Source organism: Lepidochelys olivacea, assembly GCF_965140295.1.
Source record: "Lepidochelys olivacea isolate rLepOli2 genome assembly, chromosome: 3".
NCBI classification, from domain to species: Eukaryota; Metazoa; Chordata; order Testudines; family Cheloniidae; genus Lepidochelys; species Lepidochelys olivacea.
This window is the reverse complement of record NC_140413.1, coordinates 157,258,154-157,278,788: the sequence shown is the minus strand read 5'-3', so window position 1 is coordinate 157,278,788 and position 20,635 is coordinate 157,258,154. Positions and strand designations below refer to the sequence as shown.

The window sequence follows — 20,635 nt, the reverse complement described above, 5'->3', positions numbered from 1 at the left end:
GGGGTTGGGCCCAGCCCTGCTGCCTGAACCATGTAGCCTCTTGGTTTAAGTTACCGATGACTTGTTTCGCTCGTTGTGTATACAGGGCTTACCCACAGCATTAGCTTTCCCACCCTCTTCCTAAATAAAGTGCCACCTTCGTTAAGAAACACTCTTCCCGTTGATTTTTTTATTATTATTATTATTATCAGCATTCTGCACCGGGCACAGATATAATTTATTTCCTGGAATTTCCAGGTGGAGGCCTCAGCGGCTAGCTACATTCACACCCAGAGACCACTTCTACCACGGCCACAGTTCTAGTTCCTGTAAAGTCAGGTTGGGGCTACAAATAATGAAGCCGGCAATATTAATGTTCACAATCCCTACGACCATCTAGCAGCGTGCCAGTAGCTTTTGGGGGGCATTTATCCAGGCACAAAATCAAAGACTGGTTTGAAGCCACCTTAAAAATGTGGCCCTAATACTGCTGCACGATAACCCGAAGAAATAAAATACCCATCACATCCTCCCCACCACCATGCATAAAAGAAGAATTCAGGAATTCTGAGTCTAATTTGAGATGCTCCACGCTCCTGGGAAATAAACAGTGACAAGGACTGCAGCTGTTGGGTGCTACCTGTCATTCAGTCACGCTACAGGGCTGCCTTCTGGTGTGAGCAGAGGCTGCTGGACTGTTCCAAGCTTGGGTATTTTTTTGGAGGGTCACAAGGGTGTGGAACCTTAAGATCCTACTCAGTATTTTCATGTGCCTGAAATAACAGCTTGATGATGTGGAAACAGCATTTCTACCCAGTGATTCTTTCACACAAGAGGCATCTTTGCCTATTCAAGCTGATTGAATCAGACTGAGATTTCGGACTCAGTTGATCTCTGGACTGAGGAAGCCACATGATGGATTTGTCTATGCTCAAAATTTTTGCCAGAATAGCTATACTGGCAAAACTCTCCTAGCATAGATGCAGTTATACTGGTATAAGTGTTTTGTGGGTATAGCTTATTCCTCTAGCCTCGGCTGCCTGTCCATAAAGAAAAATGGGGTACAGCCAAAAAAATCACATTGGAGACTCTAGATTTGGAACAAAACAAAAGTGAAGAGTTGATGTATTTAAATACCTCTGTATTAGTGGGTTGCATATCTCACTGACCTCTCTGCTTACTAAATAGGAGTGTAATCTATGTAGTGAACTCCCACAGCTAACACAAGTACAGGATTTAAGACCTCTTCTAAGCGCAGAAGCTATGTTCTGACACAAGCTTACATGGGTGGTTGATGTGTTGTCATTAGACTTTGATTAATAACAACACTATATTTATTCACTCTGTTTGCTGTTTTCAATCTTTTTGGATCTTGAACTGAGCAATCCAAACACTCAGGTAAATATCTATGTGGAGGAAGGGGGTGGGCGGAGTCTTATTTTGTTTCTGTGGTTATTTGGCAGCAATTCTTTCTACAACATACCCGCTCTCTGGTACTTACTTTAATATCTGAGCACCTCCCAATCTTTGTCCTGTGAGCTAGGGAAGTACTGTTATTCCCCTCTTGCCATTCTTTTTTGGGAAACTGACTCACTCTCGATCTGAATATTAAGTGACTTGCCTGAGTTTACACAGAGCCTGCAATGAGCAGGGTCTCCCAAGTCCCAGGCTAGCACGCGAACTACCAAATAATTCTTCCCTGGCTAAGTGGCTGCTCTCTAGGCTTATTCCAAGATAGCGATTAGTAGTAGTAATTTATTATGTATTGCAGCATTGGTGTGCATGGCACTTTATAAACATAGTGATAGACAAGGACCCTGCCCCAAGGAGTTTCCAATCTCAGAGCCATTTACAATGGTCTAAATCCAGAGTAACTCTATTAAAGGCAATGATCTTACTCTGGATTAACATCCTTGTAGCTAAGAGGAGAATTTGGCCTTCCATCAATACAATGACTCCAAGGGACTTTGGCTCAAGCCCTTGACCCAGCAGTGCAATGAAGAACAACAACAGAGGTTCATAGAACCATAGAAGATTAGGGATGGAAGAGACCTCAGGAAGTCATCTAGTCCGATCCCTTGCTCAAAGCAGGACCAACCCCAAATAAATCATCCCAGCCAGGGCATTGTCAAGCCGGGCCTTAAAAACCTCTAAGGATGGAGATTCCACCACCTCCCTAGGTAACCCATTCCAGTGCTTCACCACCCTCCTAGTGAAATAGCGTTTCCTAATGTCCAACCTAGACCTCCCCCACTACAATTTGAGACCATTGGTCCTTGTTCTGTCATCTGCCACCAATGAGAACAGCCGAGCTCCATCCTCTTTGGAACCCCCTTTCAGGTAGTTGAAGGCTGCTATCATATCCCCCCTCACTCTTCTCTGCTGCAGACTAAACAAGACCAGTTCCCTGAGCCTCTCCTCATAAATCATGTGCCCCAACCCCCTAATAATTTTCATTGCCCTCCGCTGGACTCTCTCCAATTTGTCCACATCCTTTCTGTAGTGGGGGGCCCAAAACTGGATGCAATACTCCAGATGTGGCCTCACCAGTGTTGAATAGAGGGGAATAATCACTTCCCTCAATCTGCTGGCAATGCTCCTACTAAAGTAGCCCAATATGCCGTTTACCTTCTTGGCAACAAGGGCACAGTGCTGACTCATATCCAGCTTCTCATCGACTATAATCCCCAGGTCCTTTTCTGCAGAACTGCCGCATAGCCAGTTGGTCCCCAGCCTGTAGCAGTGCATGGGATTCTTTCGTCCTAAGTGCAGGTTGATGGGAAGTTGAGTTGGAAATAGAAGGGAAAGCTGTAACAGTAAACAAAGGAAAGGGCATACTGGTCTTAGGGGAGTCTAAAGTATTCTGGAAGAGTTGAGGCATGACCCTTTTCACAACTCTTCCACAGCATCCTTTGGATGTATTTGCATAGGAGATAGATCTGTGTTCCTCTCTTTGCACTGCTGGTGATCATTTGCATGGTGTTTGCCTCTGGAGTTATTTTCTTGTTCCCATCTGGCTTAGCATCATAATAATGTAGCTACAGCTGCACATGAGGAGATGGAAGGAGATACCCAGTTTAGCCTATAAAAACCAGATAGGAGGAGCTGCTTCTCTGCAGACCCTGAATTTATCTAGACTGAGGACTTTGGGAGTCAATATAAAACTCAGGTGGAGTGCAAAGATAAGGAGCAGAGGGTGAACACTACTAGTGCAAGTACCACAAGAAGTATGACTGTTGATGAGTGGATCCAAACCTCCCTACATCCCTATTTCAACAGTCAACCAACCACTCATCCTAGTTACATACACGCATCATCACTCTATTTAAAAATATCTGTGTAGCTTCAGCATTTCTTGTGCTGGTGGATTGTGACGTCTGTGTGGTTTGCTTGGAAATGATTGTGTGCCTTGCCACATTTTGCAATAATCTTTCTGATACTGTCAGTTTCACTTTAGCCCCCCCAACAAAGCTCCACTCTGGCTTTACTCGGAATTGCTAACTCTGTCATCACAACCTCACTCTCAGGTTTTGACCTCTGGGGACACAGTTGCGAGCTGAAAGAGGCTGCTATTATTCCAAAGGGAAGCATCAGTTTCCTCTCCGAGGTCCATTATGAGCACCTGCTTTGCTGCTGTTGATAGACTCTCACTAACCTGAGCTTGCAAAGCTAATGCACCAGAGGCCTCTCTACTTCTCTATTCAGTCTTCCCTTCCTCCTACATGTAGCTTTTCTAAAACACCTATGAGAATAGCACAAAATCCGTACCCCACCCATCTATGGTACTTATAAGCCCTTTATTAACATATTGTTTGAGAGCCTCACAATCTTTCATGCATTTATTTTCCTGACTCCCTCTGGGGAGTGCTGGTTCCCCACTTTACAGATGGGGTACTCAGGCACAAAGAGACTAAGTGACTTGAACAAAGAGACATGGGAAGTCTGTGGCAGAACAGAGAATTGAATCCAGGTTTCTGAGTCCCTGGGTAGTACCCTAACCACTAGACCATCCTCCCTGTCCTACACCATGCACCGGTAGGTGTAACACTATAACTGTGAAGGGAGGTGAGGACATATACTGTAACTCAAGCACCCTGGAAGAAGTGATCCCTTCTGTTTATGCAATATTCTAAGTTAGATTCCTAGAGAGCATACCAAATTGGAGTTAAAGCTGAATCAGTGTTGGGTGGGTTTTATTTTTAGAGTATTTTTTTTGCTTTTGTTTATTTTGTGCGACATTTACTAACCCATCTACAAACATGACTAAGGCATGTAGGTTGGGCTGTTTTCGTACAGTGTCTTTGTTTGGATAGAGAATTACTGGTTGTCTCTGAGCGAGAAGCATCCCTAATAAGTCAGCTGAACTCTCATTTGAGAACCAAGTATTCTGACATCTCAGTGGGCTGCACTGAAATCTGCTGCTAAATCCAATGGGTCAGTTTCAGAGTGAATCTCCATAACGTGCTCATATCATCTCTAGTCTTCTCGTGGGCTTTCTGGCTCCATTGTTAGTGTAAGCTCTGCTACTGTACTCTCCGACAACACTCAGTCCATTTCACTGGAACCAAAGAAAAGGCTTTCCAGCAGTTTCATACCCATATCTATACCTGTTTATTTCACTTGCTTGTATGTGGTGTACAAGCAATGATCTGTAACAAATCCAAAGCTGCCTAGACTCCACAATTAGGATTATGCCGCCACGCCACGGCCCCTCATGGCAAAAATGGGGAAGGGGGAAACAATACAATGGTTATAACTTATCGTTATTTTTAATTATGGTTCTTGGTCTCCCAGTAGAGCACTGGGGCCCCATTGTGCTAGGCGCTATGCAAACACGTACTCGGAGAGACAGTCCCTTCTGTGAACAGCTTACAATGCAGATAGACAAAGAGCGGGAGGGGAGATGGAGGGGGAAAGAAATGAGATTTGCCCAAGGTCACACAGCAGGCTAATAGCAGAGCTGGGAATAGAGCCCAGGTCTTGTGACGCCCAGCCAGCAGACTAATGCACATGCTCTTGAATGGGGGGAGGGCGCCCACAGTGTTCTGTGACTCTGCAGAGAGTCTCGCTATTAGGAGAGCCTGGGCGATTATCCACAAGCGCTTGAATCACCAGTACTGGTGCCATGCACCATTCATTGCTTGGGAAGAGCTGCTTTGTACCACAAGTTTGATAAATTTTTAATGGGCTACTGGGTGCTTTCAGTCACCATGAAAACGTTTCAGGAAGCTGACACGTCTCCCGGAGTTCAACTCATCCAGCCACATGAGTCACGTCAGCTGCTAGTCTCCGGTTTGTGCAGAAGGTTGTCAAATCAAGTGGGTGGGAGGGAGCATCCGCCCCAGCTTAAAGAAGAGCTGCTAAACTATTTTTCTTACCCCAGCTGTCAAATATTTTACACCTCTTGTGTCTTGTTTGCTTAGGCATGTTCATTTGCTTCTGCATTTAGGATTAAACACCATTTCAAAACAGACAGTCTGTTTTGAAATGGTGTTTAATCCTAAATGCAGAGGCAAATGAACATGCCTAAGCAAACAACAAGTCACAAGAGGTGTAAAATATTTGACTCAGCCGGCAGATATTACAAGGGTCACTCGTACAGAAGACCCAGAGAGATATTTAAATGAGCATTTTCCTACTATAAATACTAAATCCCATGCAATTATCTCTTTAATCCCAAAGTATTTTTACAGACACAGGGAGTGGTACAGCATTGCCATTCACTGCTGTCCATGGTTTGTTCCTCCAGTAACCCCAGCTTGGTCATGTCCCTGCATATGGTATCCCGCCTCATGGTCGGACTGACTTCAGTTGTGTTTGCATTATTTTCCTGTCATCTGCTTGTCTTCTGCAGGGCCCCACTATCATAATCTTTTCGATTGTAGCCAATTCTGTACCGTGGTTTCACATCCAACTCGCCTTATAACTTTGTCTTAAAATCATTCCCCTTTATACCTTCAGTAGTTCAAAAACGCCTTCTCATCTCTACAGCCTCCAGCTGTCTGATGTCTCTTTCATTTAATGCAGCTGGTTCCAATTCATAGAGTAATACTGTTAGTACACTGGGTTTGATAAATTTTCACTTTGGTACCAAATGGAATGTTTTTATCAGTCCATGATTTTGTCAGTTTCTGTGCAGCCCTTGTAGTTAAGGGACATCTCCTCTTAACCTCATCCTTGATGGACCGTCCCCACTGATTGAGCTTCCTAGGTACACATAAGATTTTACTTGTTCTACGACTTCACCATTGCTTCATTTCAACACTTTACGGATAGTCCATTTTTCAACTTGTAACCACTTTGTCTTCTTAGCATTTACTGTCAGTGCAAGTCGACTGCAATTCAGTCTTCCAAGGTAGCAAAGAGTATCCTCATTAATTCAAATGTGGCTGACAGTTGTACGATGTTATCTGCATAAGCTAAGAATCTTAACTCTAGCTTATCCAGTATCTATTTGTCTAACATTCTTAATGTCTAGTTTAAAAACATGATGAAAAGCAATGGTGATTCCATGCCCCCTGGTCTTGCACCAAGCTTTGATTTTGGACTTATACAACATTTTTAAAAAATTAGGCATGTAGGGTTGAATTTAGAGGCTTTTGCTCTTTAATCATCCAGGCAGAACTCTTATTGAATTCAGGAAAGCTTCTGCCTGAGTAAGGCTTGAGTGAAAAATCAACAGTAAGGACTTTGGAATTTGGTCCACAGAAAATAAGCCCTGCGTCCATAGCTTTCATTAACAGAAATGATGCAAAACAGCCCAGCCAGATCTAAATTAGAGATGTGTGAATAACAAAAGGCTCAGAGGTTTAGTCTGGAAAAGCCTATAGAAATCTGGATGCCTAGCCGAAATCTGGATGCCTAGCCAATGATCTGAGCTTTCTGAGGCCCTCTCTACAGAAAGACACCCCCAGGCCCAAGTCCCTTTTCCCTTGGACTGATCCCAAGTCCCCCTACCTTTTGATTACTAGATTGGAAGATGTAAAGTTCTCCTTCTCCAAAGGATGGGCACCCACTCCCCAACTCAAGGAAACAGCATGGTTTGTTGGAGCTACTCAGTGTCCAGATGTCATGGTGATGAAGGCTCTAAGGTGATGGTGATGGTGATGTCATGGTGATGAAGACTCTAAGGCCAGAAGGGACCATCATGATCATCTAGTCTGAACTCCTGCACATCGCAGGCCACAGAACCTCACCCACCCACTCCTGTAATAGACCCCTAACCACTGCCTGAGTTACTGGAGTCCTCAAATCGTGATTTAAATAGAAAGTCTTCCCCCACTTCCAGTGGAAGGCAGAATGGCTGGGGATGTCAGGCCAGGGAGACCATAATTCTTCCTCCCTTGTGAGAGGCAGCATGGTTTAGGGAAGGAAAGCCTGAGTCTCTCATTTCCGTCTGTGTGTGGAGAGCTCCAAGGTCCTTTTCTCACTCTCCAGGGGGCACTGTGGTTGCAGAGAGCTGATTTCTGGCCAGGAAGCTTGGAGGATGATAATAAAAATAACAATACTTAGCATTTGTATAGTGCTTTCTCTTTGCACTACATCGTTCATCTGGACTACACCTCTGAGAAGCATCTGAACTTTTGGATGCCTGTGTGAAGCAACACAGGTTTTGCAGTTCTCCCATCACTGCTTTTAAACAGTCATGAATTTCAAATACATAAAACACCACTATGACCTCATAGGGAATCAGTTGAAAGTGACGTAAGAGAGGCTCTATAGCTGTGAAGGATGCACTGCTGGTTGGATACTCACAATGGACTTTGTTTTCCTTCTTTTTCAGATGATCGAGAAAAATCCCCATTTAATTGTGGACGGTGTTAGCAGATTTGATATTGTTCAAGGAGAAATAGGTAAGATCAAAGTTCTGTTTCAGTAGCCAGCCTGAGCTGTAGACCGGAGTCCTTTCCTTTGCCGCTGTCTGAGAGCTTGGTTTGGTTTAGTGCACACACTCACAAATCCACAGAGAATCCATCCCAGATAGTAAATACCATTATCTTTTACAGCGCCTTTGGGCCAAGGCACTTTGATGTCTCACTGGCTCCCATCATCCTGCAGAAGAATGGGTGCAGAAGGGTAGACCCAGACCAGATAGAAAATGAAGTTCTATGTGTAAAATTCAACCCTTATGTAAAGTGGGTACAACTCCCATTGTGTGCCATCTTTTATCAGAGTTGGATTTGGCCTCGTGACCCTGAAGTCCTTTTCTGGTGACTCTCAGCTTTTCTTTTCCACGCTCTTCTCTTTTTATTGTCACGACTGACCAGCTTTTCTGATCCAGGTACCTGTCTCTGTCCTGCTTTAGCTCCATCCCTTCCCGGCCACCCCCCAATCATGTTTCCTTTTGAGAGTAACAAGAGTCTTCCTCTTGAAGAAATTGCACTGTCATCAAATGGCTCATCCAACTCAGGGTCTGGCAGTTGCCTGCACCACTTCCTATCCTGTAGAACTAGGATACCCACAAAGGGAAGGAGCTTCTGTATGATGCCTAAGTGCCTCTGCACAGGGCCTTTGGCTCCCTCTTCCTTCATGGCAGTCAGATACGATAGAGATGGGTGCAGTATAGAAAAAGACCTGAACGGGTGGATGGAGGCCCTGAGGCCAAGTGTGTCTGAGTCTCGACAGTCTGCCCACATTTTTATTTTATCCAAACTGGTTCTCCCAGTCCTTCTGCAGTAACCCTGTTTCCTAAAGAAAAGTGTAAGAAAGATACAGACCCTGGCAAGGCAGAAGGAGATCATGAGGCAATACGTGTAATTGCATCTGGTTTGTTACTTGTCTCCCTGAAGGTGATTGCTGGGTTCTGGCTGCCCTGGGATCTTTGACATTACAGAGGCAATTTCTGGAAAATGTTATGCCAAAGGACCAAGGATTCAAAGAGACTTATGCTGGGATTTTTCATTTCCGGGTATGTAATATGTACTTTAGTGATTTTGCTCCACCTTGTTTGGGTGGAGAGCTCGGATGGTTCTGAACTACAACCCCAGATCCAAGCACCCCTGAATTTTGCGGAGCACCCATGGAGTCGGTGCCTAAGGCATCACTTTTGGCCGGTTAAATTTAGAAGCCCTTTTAGAACCGGTTGTCCCTCGTGGAACAACCGGTTCCAAAAGGGCTTCTAAATTTAACAACCGGTTCTAGCGAACCAGTGCGAACCGGCTCCAGCTCACCACTGGTGAAGGGCAAGTATCGTATGATCTGTCCTTACAGGAGTTAGCATAAGAGGGTATGACTGGAGTATCACAAAGTCCCAGAAACTAAAGATGGAAAGAACCATTAGATCATCTTGTCCTTTCCCCATACCCAATGCAAAACTGTTTTCAAGTGCATTCTCTTTTACTTTGTCCAGCTTCAAAAAAGATGGTGCTAGCAAAGGAGCGTACACAGTTTCTCTTGCGAGACTATTCCCACAGAGTAACAGATCTTTGTATTAGAATGTTCTTGCTATTCCTTATGTTCCATTGCTCCGAGTAATACCAATCCTGGTTTTACTTTTGCAAAATCTAAAACACTACTCCTCATCTATCTTAAACCTAAACTAAATGAAAGATTTGCGTTGAGAAAGACTAAGGAGAATGATCAAACCTGCTTTCCATTTAGAACCCCAAGCTAGTTTGCCACTGAGGGTACTCACTGCAAATAGCAATACCGTTTAAATGGAACAATGCATCCCTGTAATTTTTGCTCACCGAGCCATGGAAATATAGCCATACTGGGACAAATTTATCCCTGGCATAACAGCACGGAAGTCCTTAGCATTACAACAGGTATGGATTTGTCCAGTTGTGATATCAAAGTCCTGCTGCACTACATTAGTTTGCTAATGACTCTAGCAACAGTTCCGTTAGTTCATCCCCCACTGATCACTCGCCAGCTGGATCAGTCAGAAGAACACCTGTTCTGTCCAGCTGTTGAAGTGGCCAATTGCCTCCTTTTCATTTGTCAAGCTGATGGATAATAGCCCCAAATGTGTTCTGCCTGTCCAATACAACCCATGTCAAAGTTTAGAAAGATCTAGATCTAGAGAGGTTTCAGACACAGAAAAGAGAGGGAATGGACTATCCAAAGACTAGCTCTTGGTGAAGGGCGTCTCTGGCCCCGAGATGTACCAAGAGAAGCTCCATGTTGAGCTGAGTAGCGAGGCGTACCACTTTGTTTGGACACTTAGTTTTCTGCCCTTTTTGAAACATCTGCCTTAGTCCAGTCATGGTAATACTTACTCATCTACATGTACTTTTCATCCCATGTAATTCCAGAGCACTTTGTGTCCAGAAGTGGCTCACCACTGAAAGGTAGCCACCTCTGAAATGAAAGTCAGCACCTATTTAACAGTACACAGCAACAGTACAAAATAGCTTATGAGAGAGAGCAAAGAAGTTACTTATATTCATGGTTTACATTCAGTCTTGGGCTATTTCTGGAGACTGTCATTTGGCAGCACTATTTATTCTTACAATAGTTTTTTTTTCTTTTGTTTTTCCAGTTCTGGCATTTTGGAGACTGGGTGGATGTGGTGATAGACGACCGGCTGCCTTTTCTCAATGAGAGATACCTGTCTGTTCAACCTCGCAGCAGAAATGAATTCTGGCCATCCCTGCTAGAGAAAGCATATGCCAAGTAAATATACCCGCCAAGTCTGTCTTTCCTGCCATTGCTGAGTCTTATGCTTGTGTGGCTATACGTTGTGCCTGCTGCTTTGGACAAAGTACCCTGTGTAGTGTTGTTCAGGACCATGGTCCAATATTCTGAGCACTGGATATGTAATGAACTGTGGCTGGACATACTTGCAGATACTACAGGCTAAAGACTGTAGATTTTAAACTGAAGATTTAAAGTTCCCTGGTTCTCTTACACACTTTTCTTCCTGAGAGGCAGTGTGGTCCGGTGGATAGGACATTGGTATGGGACTCAGAAGACCTGGGTTCTATTTCTGGGCCAGCTACCAATCTGCTGTTTAGCCTTGGAGAAGTCACTTCACCTCTGTTTTCCCTCCCACATTTTGTCTATTTAGACTGTAAGCTTCTTAGGACATGGATTGTCTCTCATTGAGTGTTTGCACAGAAAGGGCCCCTCGTCTCAACTGAGGCTTCTAGCTACTACCTTAATACTAATAATGAATAAAACTACAGTCATCAGTGGGGATTGAACCTTGGATTCTCAGCATCAAAAGCAAAGTCCTGTATTACTTAAGTTAAAGAAGAACACCTCAGCTGTGAGTAAGTAGCAGGTTGTTATACTCACTGCGACCTGCAAGTAGGAGCTATGACATAAATTAAGTCCGTGTATTACCTATATAATACAGGGAGTGCATTAAGCACATACTGGGTGGTTTAATGAATTCAGCAAGGAATAAGCAAATGGTAAAATGATAACTGGGAGACACAGAAGTGGAGAATTTTGCCACGATGTATTTGATAAAAGTTGACTCCGAAGTAGGTACTACTTCACAGTGTGAGATTTTAATTACAGAGCAAACTGAACCTCTATTCAATTGAAATTGCTAGAGTTGCTGTTTATGAAATTCCTATTGAGAAGTTTTCCCCAGCGCACATGGCAAATTCCTTTCATCAAGGACATTGGTCCAAAATACAATTAGCCTTGGATTTCATTTTCTGATTCTCCAGTTTATGAAATTGACTGTACACTGTGGTTTATAATGATGTGTATATTTATGCTCTAACTACAGTACAGTCTAACTTGAGATTTTTTGCCATTGCAATGAAAGCACAAGATAAGAAAACACAGATCCTGCTTGCAACATGGCCTTGTGAGAACCCTAGTGCTCAAACATTGTTACTATCAGATGGCTCGTCACTTGCTGATGCATAACCAGTGATGGTCTCAGTCCACTTCTTAGAGCGTAAGGGGGATTGAAATGGTGCATGCTGGCACTCTGTGTGTTTCCTTCTTTGTTTGTGTGTTACACACCAGCCAAGTGTGTGACTATGTGCATGCGTGCACACACATTTGATCATGCCTCCCTCCACTGACTGATCCCAATGTCCAGACAACCTCATAGATTCTGAAAGCTAGAGGGACCCCTCTTTAGCTCAAGAGGTAGAGGTTTCTACTTCCGGTGCTGAAGGGACCAGATTCAATCTAGGGGTTACCACTGTGTCTGCATGTGCATTTCAACCCCAGCTCATGACACGTAGTACATTCATAATATGTTTATGCACCACAGAGAGTATTAAATGTGCATCCATTGAGTTAATTTCCTCTATGCATTGCTTACTTGGGTGGATCATAGGAACAAATCCATTTCCCTTTTTCTTTTCTTTTTTTCCCCAGGTTGCGAGGTTCCTATCAGAATTTGCACTGGGGTTACATTTCCGATGCGCTAGTAGACTTGACAGGTGGAGTCCAAGTGCAATTTCTTTTACAGAAACCGCCTTCTGATCTGCAGGAGATAGCAAAAGCAGCTGCCAAATCACAATGCCTGATGGGATGTACCACACCAGGAGGGGTAAGCAGGAGGGACAGGTCTTCTTGCTTTTACCATATTTATATTACTTTTTTTTTGAAGAAACCAGGAATCCATATCTACTGCTGTACAATAGATACTCGTTGAGGGGGCTTGTAGTGTCCCTAGTGGTAGAGAAGAAATAAAGCTTAGCTGTATTGAATATAAAGAGGGGTTTTTTTTATTATTGGGGTTGCTGGCCAGAAATTTCCCTAGCTCTCAGACTGACTATGCTACCCAGCATCACCAAAGAGTCTCTCACTAAATCCTGGCCTGGACTCCACCATTGTGGAAGGGATGACCACTTGACAGGGCTAATCAGCAATGATGCCAGAAATCAAGGGCTGAGCTACTTGGATAGAAAGCAGATGACGAAGCCCAAAGGAAGTTTTCTGACTCAAAGGTGCTTGGTTCCATAACTGTTTTTTGATAGCTCCTGATCGGAGCCTCAGATGTAATGGGCCTAGTGCGCTGGAATGGAACTGTACTCCCTGGCACCAGCATGGAACCTGGCCTTATGACTTCAGGACCAGAATTTGAGATGATCAGTTTCTAGGGCAGGAAGACCAAAAGGAGGTCTTTGGAGAAGACACCCACTATGTCTGCTGCTGACAGCTATTGGGTATTGGCTGCTAGTTCAGTTGGTAGAATTACAGGTTTGCATTTGAATAAGGCAGGCTCCTTGTAGGCTGAAAACACACTTCTGAGATACAGGGAAAGATATAACCCTCCTTAATGGACGCTGCTGGGTTGATAGGGGCCCTCATAAAAACACTCATGTTGTCTGCTGGTGTGCTGCAAAGAGACTTCCATGGATTTATATAGACTGTGCAGTGCACTGGCAAAATGTGTGTCATGCCACCTCTAGTGTTTGGTTCACTAAATGATAGCTGCCAACTGCTGCTACCCACGAACTGAATTACCCCTTTAGTTCAAGTGCTAGTGTAACCCACACACCTTCTGGGTGTGGTGTTCTGTCCCATCTAGTGGGAGAGAGGGAGAGGGAGAGAGATGAGTTTGCTTTACAGCCTTAGCTAACAGCCAGCTGGCTTTTAGCTTATGTGGTACAGGCTCATGCTCTAAGCTCCAGAGGTCCGCGGTTCAATCCCGCCCGCAGGCAACTGGGGTCTGTTGGCGTTACAAGTGGGGGCTCGTCCAGGATTTCAACTGGGAAGACTCCGAAGCTCGGGACACACTTCCTCAGCTAAGGGAAGTATGTCACCCACACACCTTCTGTCTGTGGTGTTCTGTCCCATCTAGGGGCACCGAGACCACTAAAAAGAGAGAAAAGGAGTTCTTGTGGCGAAAGCTTATGCTCAAATAAATTTGTTAGTCTCTAAGGTGCCACAAGTCCTCCTTTTCTTTTTGCGGATACAGACTAACACAGCTGCTACTCTGAAACCTAAAAAGAGAGAGAGATTATTGAATTTGCTCTACAGCCTTAGCTAACAGCCAGTTGCCTTTTGGTTTATGCGGTAGAGATTCATGCACTAAGCTCCAGAGGCCCCAGATTCAATCCTGCCCACTGACGACCAGGGTCTGTCGGCGTTACACTAGAGACTGGTGCTTAGGTCAGTTCCTACCAATGACCCACCCCAGGTGTTGTCACAGCTGCACCAGCTGTGGAAGCTACTCCAACACTGGATCCTTATGGGCTTTTCAGATGTGTGATGCCTTTGTAGCTCCATTAACTTGGCTGGATTTGCGTCAGGCCGCCAGGGGAAACAAACACGAGGCACTTACATCAGCAGCTCAGCTGTAGTGTTTTAAGTGAGGTCAGCTCCATTTTTCTCTTTTCTCAAACTAACCAAATAGCAGTTTGGGGGGCAAACAAACGTATGCTTGCAAGTCTTTCAGGGAGCTCATGGCTGTGCTTTCTCTCCTCAGCAATCGGTTGGTAACATGGAGTTGAAGAACGGACTCATAAAAGGCCATGCCTATACTGTGACTGGGGCTACAGAAGTAAGAACTGAGACCTTTTCCCTACTTATCATTTTTTCTGTAGTATTCCATGGCTGTCTCCTGATTAGCATACTGACTGCTGCTCCACTCACAGTTGCTTTCAGAGATGTTAAGGTCAGAAGGGATCCTTACAATCATCTAGTCTGACCACGTGCATAACAGAGGCAATTGAATTTCACCTGTAATTCCTGCATCGAGCCCCAAATTTCTGCAGTTTATGATTTGTGTGTGGAATAAAGGGAATGTGGTTAGCTCTCTGTTTTCAAGCAATGTACCAAAGTGATGGAGAGTAGAGACCAGTGTTAACACTCCTGGCTTCAGTCGCCCACAGCCAATGACACTGCCAAGGGTAACTGGTTCCAAAAATGAAAGACCTTAAGCAAACCTTCAGGGTTTTCAAGAGACAAAACCAAATTAAATGCATGGAGACTCTTGTATGTTCAGTCCATGAGTTAATTTAATTCCAGGCTATAAACTATTGATGGGATAGCAGAGGTAATCAAATTAAGGGAAATTATGGTGCATTATGTTGTAAGGTTCCACTCAATCAGAGGTTAGAGGAAGGTCAGGAGGGAGAGGCACTAAGGGCCAGATTTTTAAAGGTATTTAAAATACCTTTGGGACTTTGGTCCCTGGGCACTTTTGAAAATCCTACTAGGTGCCTACTTGCATCTGTAGACACCTGTATACCTTTGAAAATCTGGCCCTAAGGGCTGGAACCCAGAGCAGGTGCAGATTGTTACAAGGTAAAAAGTGATGACCAGGTTAGAACACAGGGGATCTGATCTTCATTAAAGAGAGCACCGCTGTAAGACTATCAAGTTACTCCTCATGAGTTGCAGGAGTCAGGCCTAGGAGGGGAGCATGTAGCTCAAAAACAGATTGGCATGGTAAGGATGGAACTTAAGCCCATGTCTCCTCAGCTATGCCCATTCTACACCTACACCCAGCCTCAGTAAGGAAGCACATGTGCAGAGGGCTGCTACCAGTCAGTGGACTGCACCTCATAATTAAGCCTTTTAGCAGTCACATGTTGCCGCCATGTGCATTTGCACTGAAGTGCAAAAGAGCTTAAGCTCCTTGCTGTGCAGCAGACAGAGGCTTTTATGGTCAAGACCTATGTGATCTTGGTGATAGCTGCCACAACATGAAAGGTTTGCAAAGAAGCCTACTTTATACTGATGGTTTGTCCATTCCACTCTCCTAAATTGTAGGGGTGAGGAGTGGGAGTGGATAGGTGGAGAATGAAAATGTGATAATGGGTGGGACATGTGAGATGTATGCATGGCTTTCAGGAAAGAGAATGCCTGTGATTAGGATATGACAGAATGGCAAGGCTGCCACTGTCGGGGACTCTGGAGGAAATTCTGCTGTTGAAGGGGCAAAAGTTCCTCTCCATTTGTTAGGGGGCCTGGTAGTAGAGCTGGTTAGGAATTTCCAGATGGAAAATGCAGTTTATGCACCATCAAAATTTTCTGTGGGAAAAATCTCAATTTTGCTACAGAAATCTTGATTTTTTTCTCTCTGAGTTTTACCTGAATCAGAATACTTCATTTTGTTGAACTGATCTGAAATGTTTAGAATCAGTTTAATAAAACAAAGCTGTCAGCGCATTGTCTTATGGGAGTTGTAGTTTGGGCCCCACATTCTTCTTTATGGGCTGAACTCCCTGCAGGACTACATCTCCCATAATGCAATACAGATTTCTTGCTGACCAAACTCTGTGTGGTGCATCATGGGAGTCACATGTCTCAGAGTACATCATGGGAGATGTAGTCTAGCAAAGGAGCCTGATACATAGGGGAACCCAAAGTACAGCTCCTTGGAGGCAATGTGCCATAATGGGAAAATGTAGTTTAATATTGAACTGGCTTGAAATGAAGCATTTCGGGTCAGTTCAACAAACTGAAACAAAATATAGATTTGGGGAATGTCAAAATGTTTTGTTTCAATCTGAAATGTCAAAATTAAAGATTTCAACACTTGTGAATGAACATTTCTCACAATTTCTGTTCCATTAAGTTTTTTTTGAAATGTTGATTTTTTCTTTTTTTTAAAGAATCGGGACAAAGGGTTATAAAATCCCATCAAGAGTGAGGCTGTAGCATCTTCATCTTCTGTAATCAAGGGATGTAGCTTGCACTTCACAGATCCAAGAGCAAACTTCTTCTGGCATCAAACTGTGGCCTAAAGTCAAGAGTTTCATGATGGATAAAGAAATTACTTTCTCTATCTTTTTAGGCTTATCCTTCCTACACACAACCGCCCCTGACCAAATATTAATATTGACTTAGAAGGGATATGGACCAATCTGGCACAACAAAATAATCCAGAAAAGCAAATTACTTACTACAGCCAGACAGTGACCTGGACTAATTCTTGGGGCGTGGCCGTCAGCAGTGACTGAAAAGTCTCATTCGCGGAGGGACACAAGTTACATGATACAAGAGCTTTTATCCCAGGATCTCAAAGCACTTGGCAAAAGGGATTGTGTCCTATATTTGCCTTTTTTTTTCTTTTGGTCTAAATGTTTTCAAGTTTGACCCCTTTAAACACATACAGTAGAATCTGCATGCTTCAGGAAGGGCGTTTGGTCCTGCTGTCCTAACAGCTTTGAACTGCCAAAGGCCTAGCTTTGATTCCTAGCTCCAGTCACTCCCTCCCTTGTGACTCCCTCAGCAGTGATCCCTTGGGCTGATCTAGGCAAGGGGTTGCTGGGCTCCAGGGTGAGCTCCAGGGTAAAGGTGGATTGCTATGATCCTGGGCCCTGTTGGGGAGAGGAGCGGGTAGAGGTGAAGCTGGGGAAGCATGAGAGCATGCTGCTGATGACCACTTGATGGAGGGGGAGAGAGAGAGAGAGAGAGAGAGGGTGAGAGTCTCAGTTGGTCTAGCTCCACTGAAGTAAATGGAGCTGTGAAGATTTACACCGATGGAGGAGCTGTCCCGGCATGGCTGCTGACTAGAGCACAGGCCTGAGAGTCAGGAAACTTGGGCTTTTAGTCTCAGCTCTATCCCTGACTTTCTGTGTGAGCACAGACAAGTCATTTAACTTCCTGTTGCCTCTGTTTCCCTTTTATGCAAGGTGGAAAATAATACTTGCTTACCTCATGGGGGAGGGTGGGGTTTGGGAGGTTTTGTGTTTGGAAAGCACTTTGACTTTGATGCCTCTTTGCCTTGGAAGGGGTTCTAGTCACAGTGAGCCAGGCCTTCATTACTTCCAGGACTCTCTGTATCTGAACAAGAATTGGAAGCCACACAGAAGGTCTGGTTCTCCTGTCAGTCACACCAGTTTACCCCACCCCCTGCCAACTTTGGTGGAGTTACTCCTCAGTTACACTAGAGAAAGCAAGAAGAGACTCAAGTCCAGATGTTCCAACTTGTGCAGAACACAGAAGCTCACTGCCTTAACGGGAAACACCAAGCTGGGAATAGAAGCCAGGAGTCAGGGATTGGATTCCCGGATGACAGGCATCTTAGAAATACCATAAATAGCCTGACCGACAGGTTCCCCAGTCCCTTGTTCTCAGGATTATGCTGCAGTGCATCTTCTCCACTCCATATAGATACATTTTAGTCGTGGGTGGCCTTGTACTACGAAGTCATTGGCTTTGCTGACAGTTGCACTTTCCTGGGCATATGACAGTCATGTGATGTGGCAAGGCAGTCAGTGCTTCTGACTGTGTCAGCCCTCTGCTCACGATGCGAAGGAAAAATGGGTGCAGTGTTCTCTGATGCTTTGTTTCTAATACCATGTAGCAAAGAGACATTGATTTTTAGCTGCAGCCAAATGAGGGCAGGAGTTAAATGAGTCCTCAAAGGTATATTAAGAAAGATGCACTTGTATTACTGTATATCCTGATCACAGAAGGCTGTGACTACAGTTGGCTTTTTATTCTTTTCCTTTACAGATACCATACAAGAATGGCTGGGAAGATATAATCAGAGTTTGGAATCCTTGGGGTCACGGGGAATGGAGAGGGCCTTGGAGTGATGGGTACGGCTTTAAAGATTTGATCTCATAAGAAGGGTGAAGCTTTTGTGGGTTTACTGCAAGGAGGCTAAATCCAGGGCTGACTACAATGGAGTAGGCAACTCTAAATTAATCTGCTTTAAGCCCTTTTTCCATCTGCAAACACCTCCCAAAAGAGCCCAATTTGGGATTGAAAACATACATGCAATGTTATTTTTATACTTACTCCTGACTGGGTCTAGTTCAGACATCCCTCTTTCTCTCAGCTAACAGTTTTCACAGTGGATAACTACAGGTAAATCTCAGATTGGATAGCTGCTGTTTTCACCTAATACAGGTTCTGGACATGCCCTTATACAATTTTCTGCTGTTTAATGCTCCATAGGCATCCAATACACTGTGCAGCTTGTATGCTGCTGAACTTTCTAAGGATGTCAGTGCAGAATGCTCCTGCTGCAGTTTTAAGTGGGCTGCTTTCCCCCTCCAGGATGTCAAATCTGGAGGGAGAGTAGCCAGCAGGGGGAGTGGCCATGATAGCACTGATCTGATGGATGGATGGATGCTTGCAAGCCAAGCCAGAGGTGGGGCCTGGAGGTAGTGCAGAGGCATGGAGCTTCCATTCACATAGCCCTTGTCTTGAATGGATCTTCTAGGACTAGTGTGGATCTCAAGGGATTAATGGGTTTTGCAGGCCAGACATCCTGGTTGCTCCACTGGGGATTCACCCTCCCCTCCAAATGCAAGAGAATGATCCAGAGGAAACACTGTGATGACTTTGTTGCACATAGGTATCAAGTGGGGAATCCAGTTTGGCTGACTGAAGCTGGTGTTCTCCTAGCTACAGAGTTGTACAGGTGCCATGACAACATTATGGTTTAATAACAACAATTCTCCTTCCCTCTGTGAATGATAACACTAATAACTTCTCCGCTGAGAAAATAAGTCTGGCACTTAACGTCTGGATGGGCCGGTGGGAGTGTAGTAGGTGATGCAGACATGTTTGAGGCTGGAATAACAGCTATCTGCTCAGACAGTATTTCCCACTTTTTGGAAGGGTGAACTATAATCCTTGCTATAATTGAAATTTCAGTGGTGCATGCTGAAAGGTAAACTGCATAAATCAATAAATTATTGATTCATGCTCTGTTTATTTATCTTATGCTCTGCAGAAAATACAATTATCACTTAATTATAAAACTGTTGTTTGGAAATAACACAACTGACAGGCTTACGTGGTCTCTGTGTGGCAGGGGCGCTGCGAAGTTATATCACTGTAAAGCCTCAGTAGTTCATTAAACAGTCGGATACCAAAGGGTACGTGCAGGCAACTGGAAATGGGATGCAGAACTTTCCACTTCTAGATGGCCATTCAAATGTAGTAGCTGCAAATCATTGCCACATAATAGCTGGTTGTGGGCCTGTGAGAAATGGGTAGCAGTCCCAATCTGGTTCCCAGCAGACCGCTGTCCACATAGCCAGAACCATCGCCACTACTTCTCTGGTTTAAAAGTCAGCCCAAGGACTGGCAAAGTCCATGGAGACAGAAGTACCATTCCACTCACTGCAGCTGTCCCCCACCCCTGGCAGGGGTGAAGCAGGTGGCAAACCTACAGGTGGAAGTAGAGCTAGTCAAAAGAAGGTTTTTTTGATGGAAAAAGGTTTTTCAGGAAAATGGAAACTTTTTTTTTTGGTAGCAATCTTTCAGATTTTTGTCAAAAAAACAAAACAACCCACCCCACTTCTTTCAGTATTTTGGCAACTGAATATTTTTCAGTTTTTTTCAACAAAAAACTGGGAAAAATTCTCAGAAAAAATTCACAGAATTTGTCAATAGGAGGGGGAGGGAACTTCACCACTTCCCAATGGCTGCGGGTGCCGCCAATACACTGTGCTGCCAATGCTACCATTGTGTTGGGGCTGAATGTAGGGTACCAGTCAGGCTCTCAATCCATCACTTTTCATGTGCACTCTTGGGCCAGATCCTGGAGCTAGATGGGAGCGCGAAGGTGGGATGGAAAAGGTTGAGAATCCCTGAATGAAGGCCAAGGCAGACCCCTCGTTGCTGATTGCTGTTCTGTTGCCTTTCACAGCTCTCCCCAGTGGGATCGAGTTCCAGCGGAATATAAGAAAGATCTCTATGAAGATAAGGACGATGGAGAATTCTGGTACGTTCACATTAATGTTTGGATATTCCAAGTTTTCCTTTTCGAACCCAGGGGCCTATGGCTCATTCACTTTGCTTAGGCGTCAACTTGTTCTCT

At 44.4% G+C, this 20,635-nt stretch overlaps 1 protein-coding gene across 1 annotated transcript in view; it reads left to right on the top strand.

Moving 5' to 3' along the window:
* CAPN13 (calpain 13) overlaps nt 1–20,635 on the top strand; it is a gene marked incomplete at both ends in the record, with an annotated part of 55,786 nt that overhangs the window by 19,621 nt on the left and 15,530 nt on the right. The window contains 7 exons of the mRNA XM_084624943.1: nt 7,763–7,832; nt 8,769–8,887; nt 10,463–10,596; nt 12,271–12,445; nt 14,330–14,404; nt 18,313–18,398; nt 20,465–20,539. Of these exons, the coding sequence (XP_084481069.1) occupies nt 7,763–7,832; nt 8,769–8,887; nt 10,463–10,596; nt 12,271–12,445; nt 14,330–14,404; nt 18,313–18,398; nt 20,465–20,539 (734 nt within the window). The remainder of the gene's footprint in view (nt 1–7,762; nt 7,833–8,768; nt 8,888–10,462; nt 10,597–12,270; nt 12,446–14,329; nt 14,405–18,312; nt 18,399–20,464; nt 20,540–20,635) is intronic.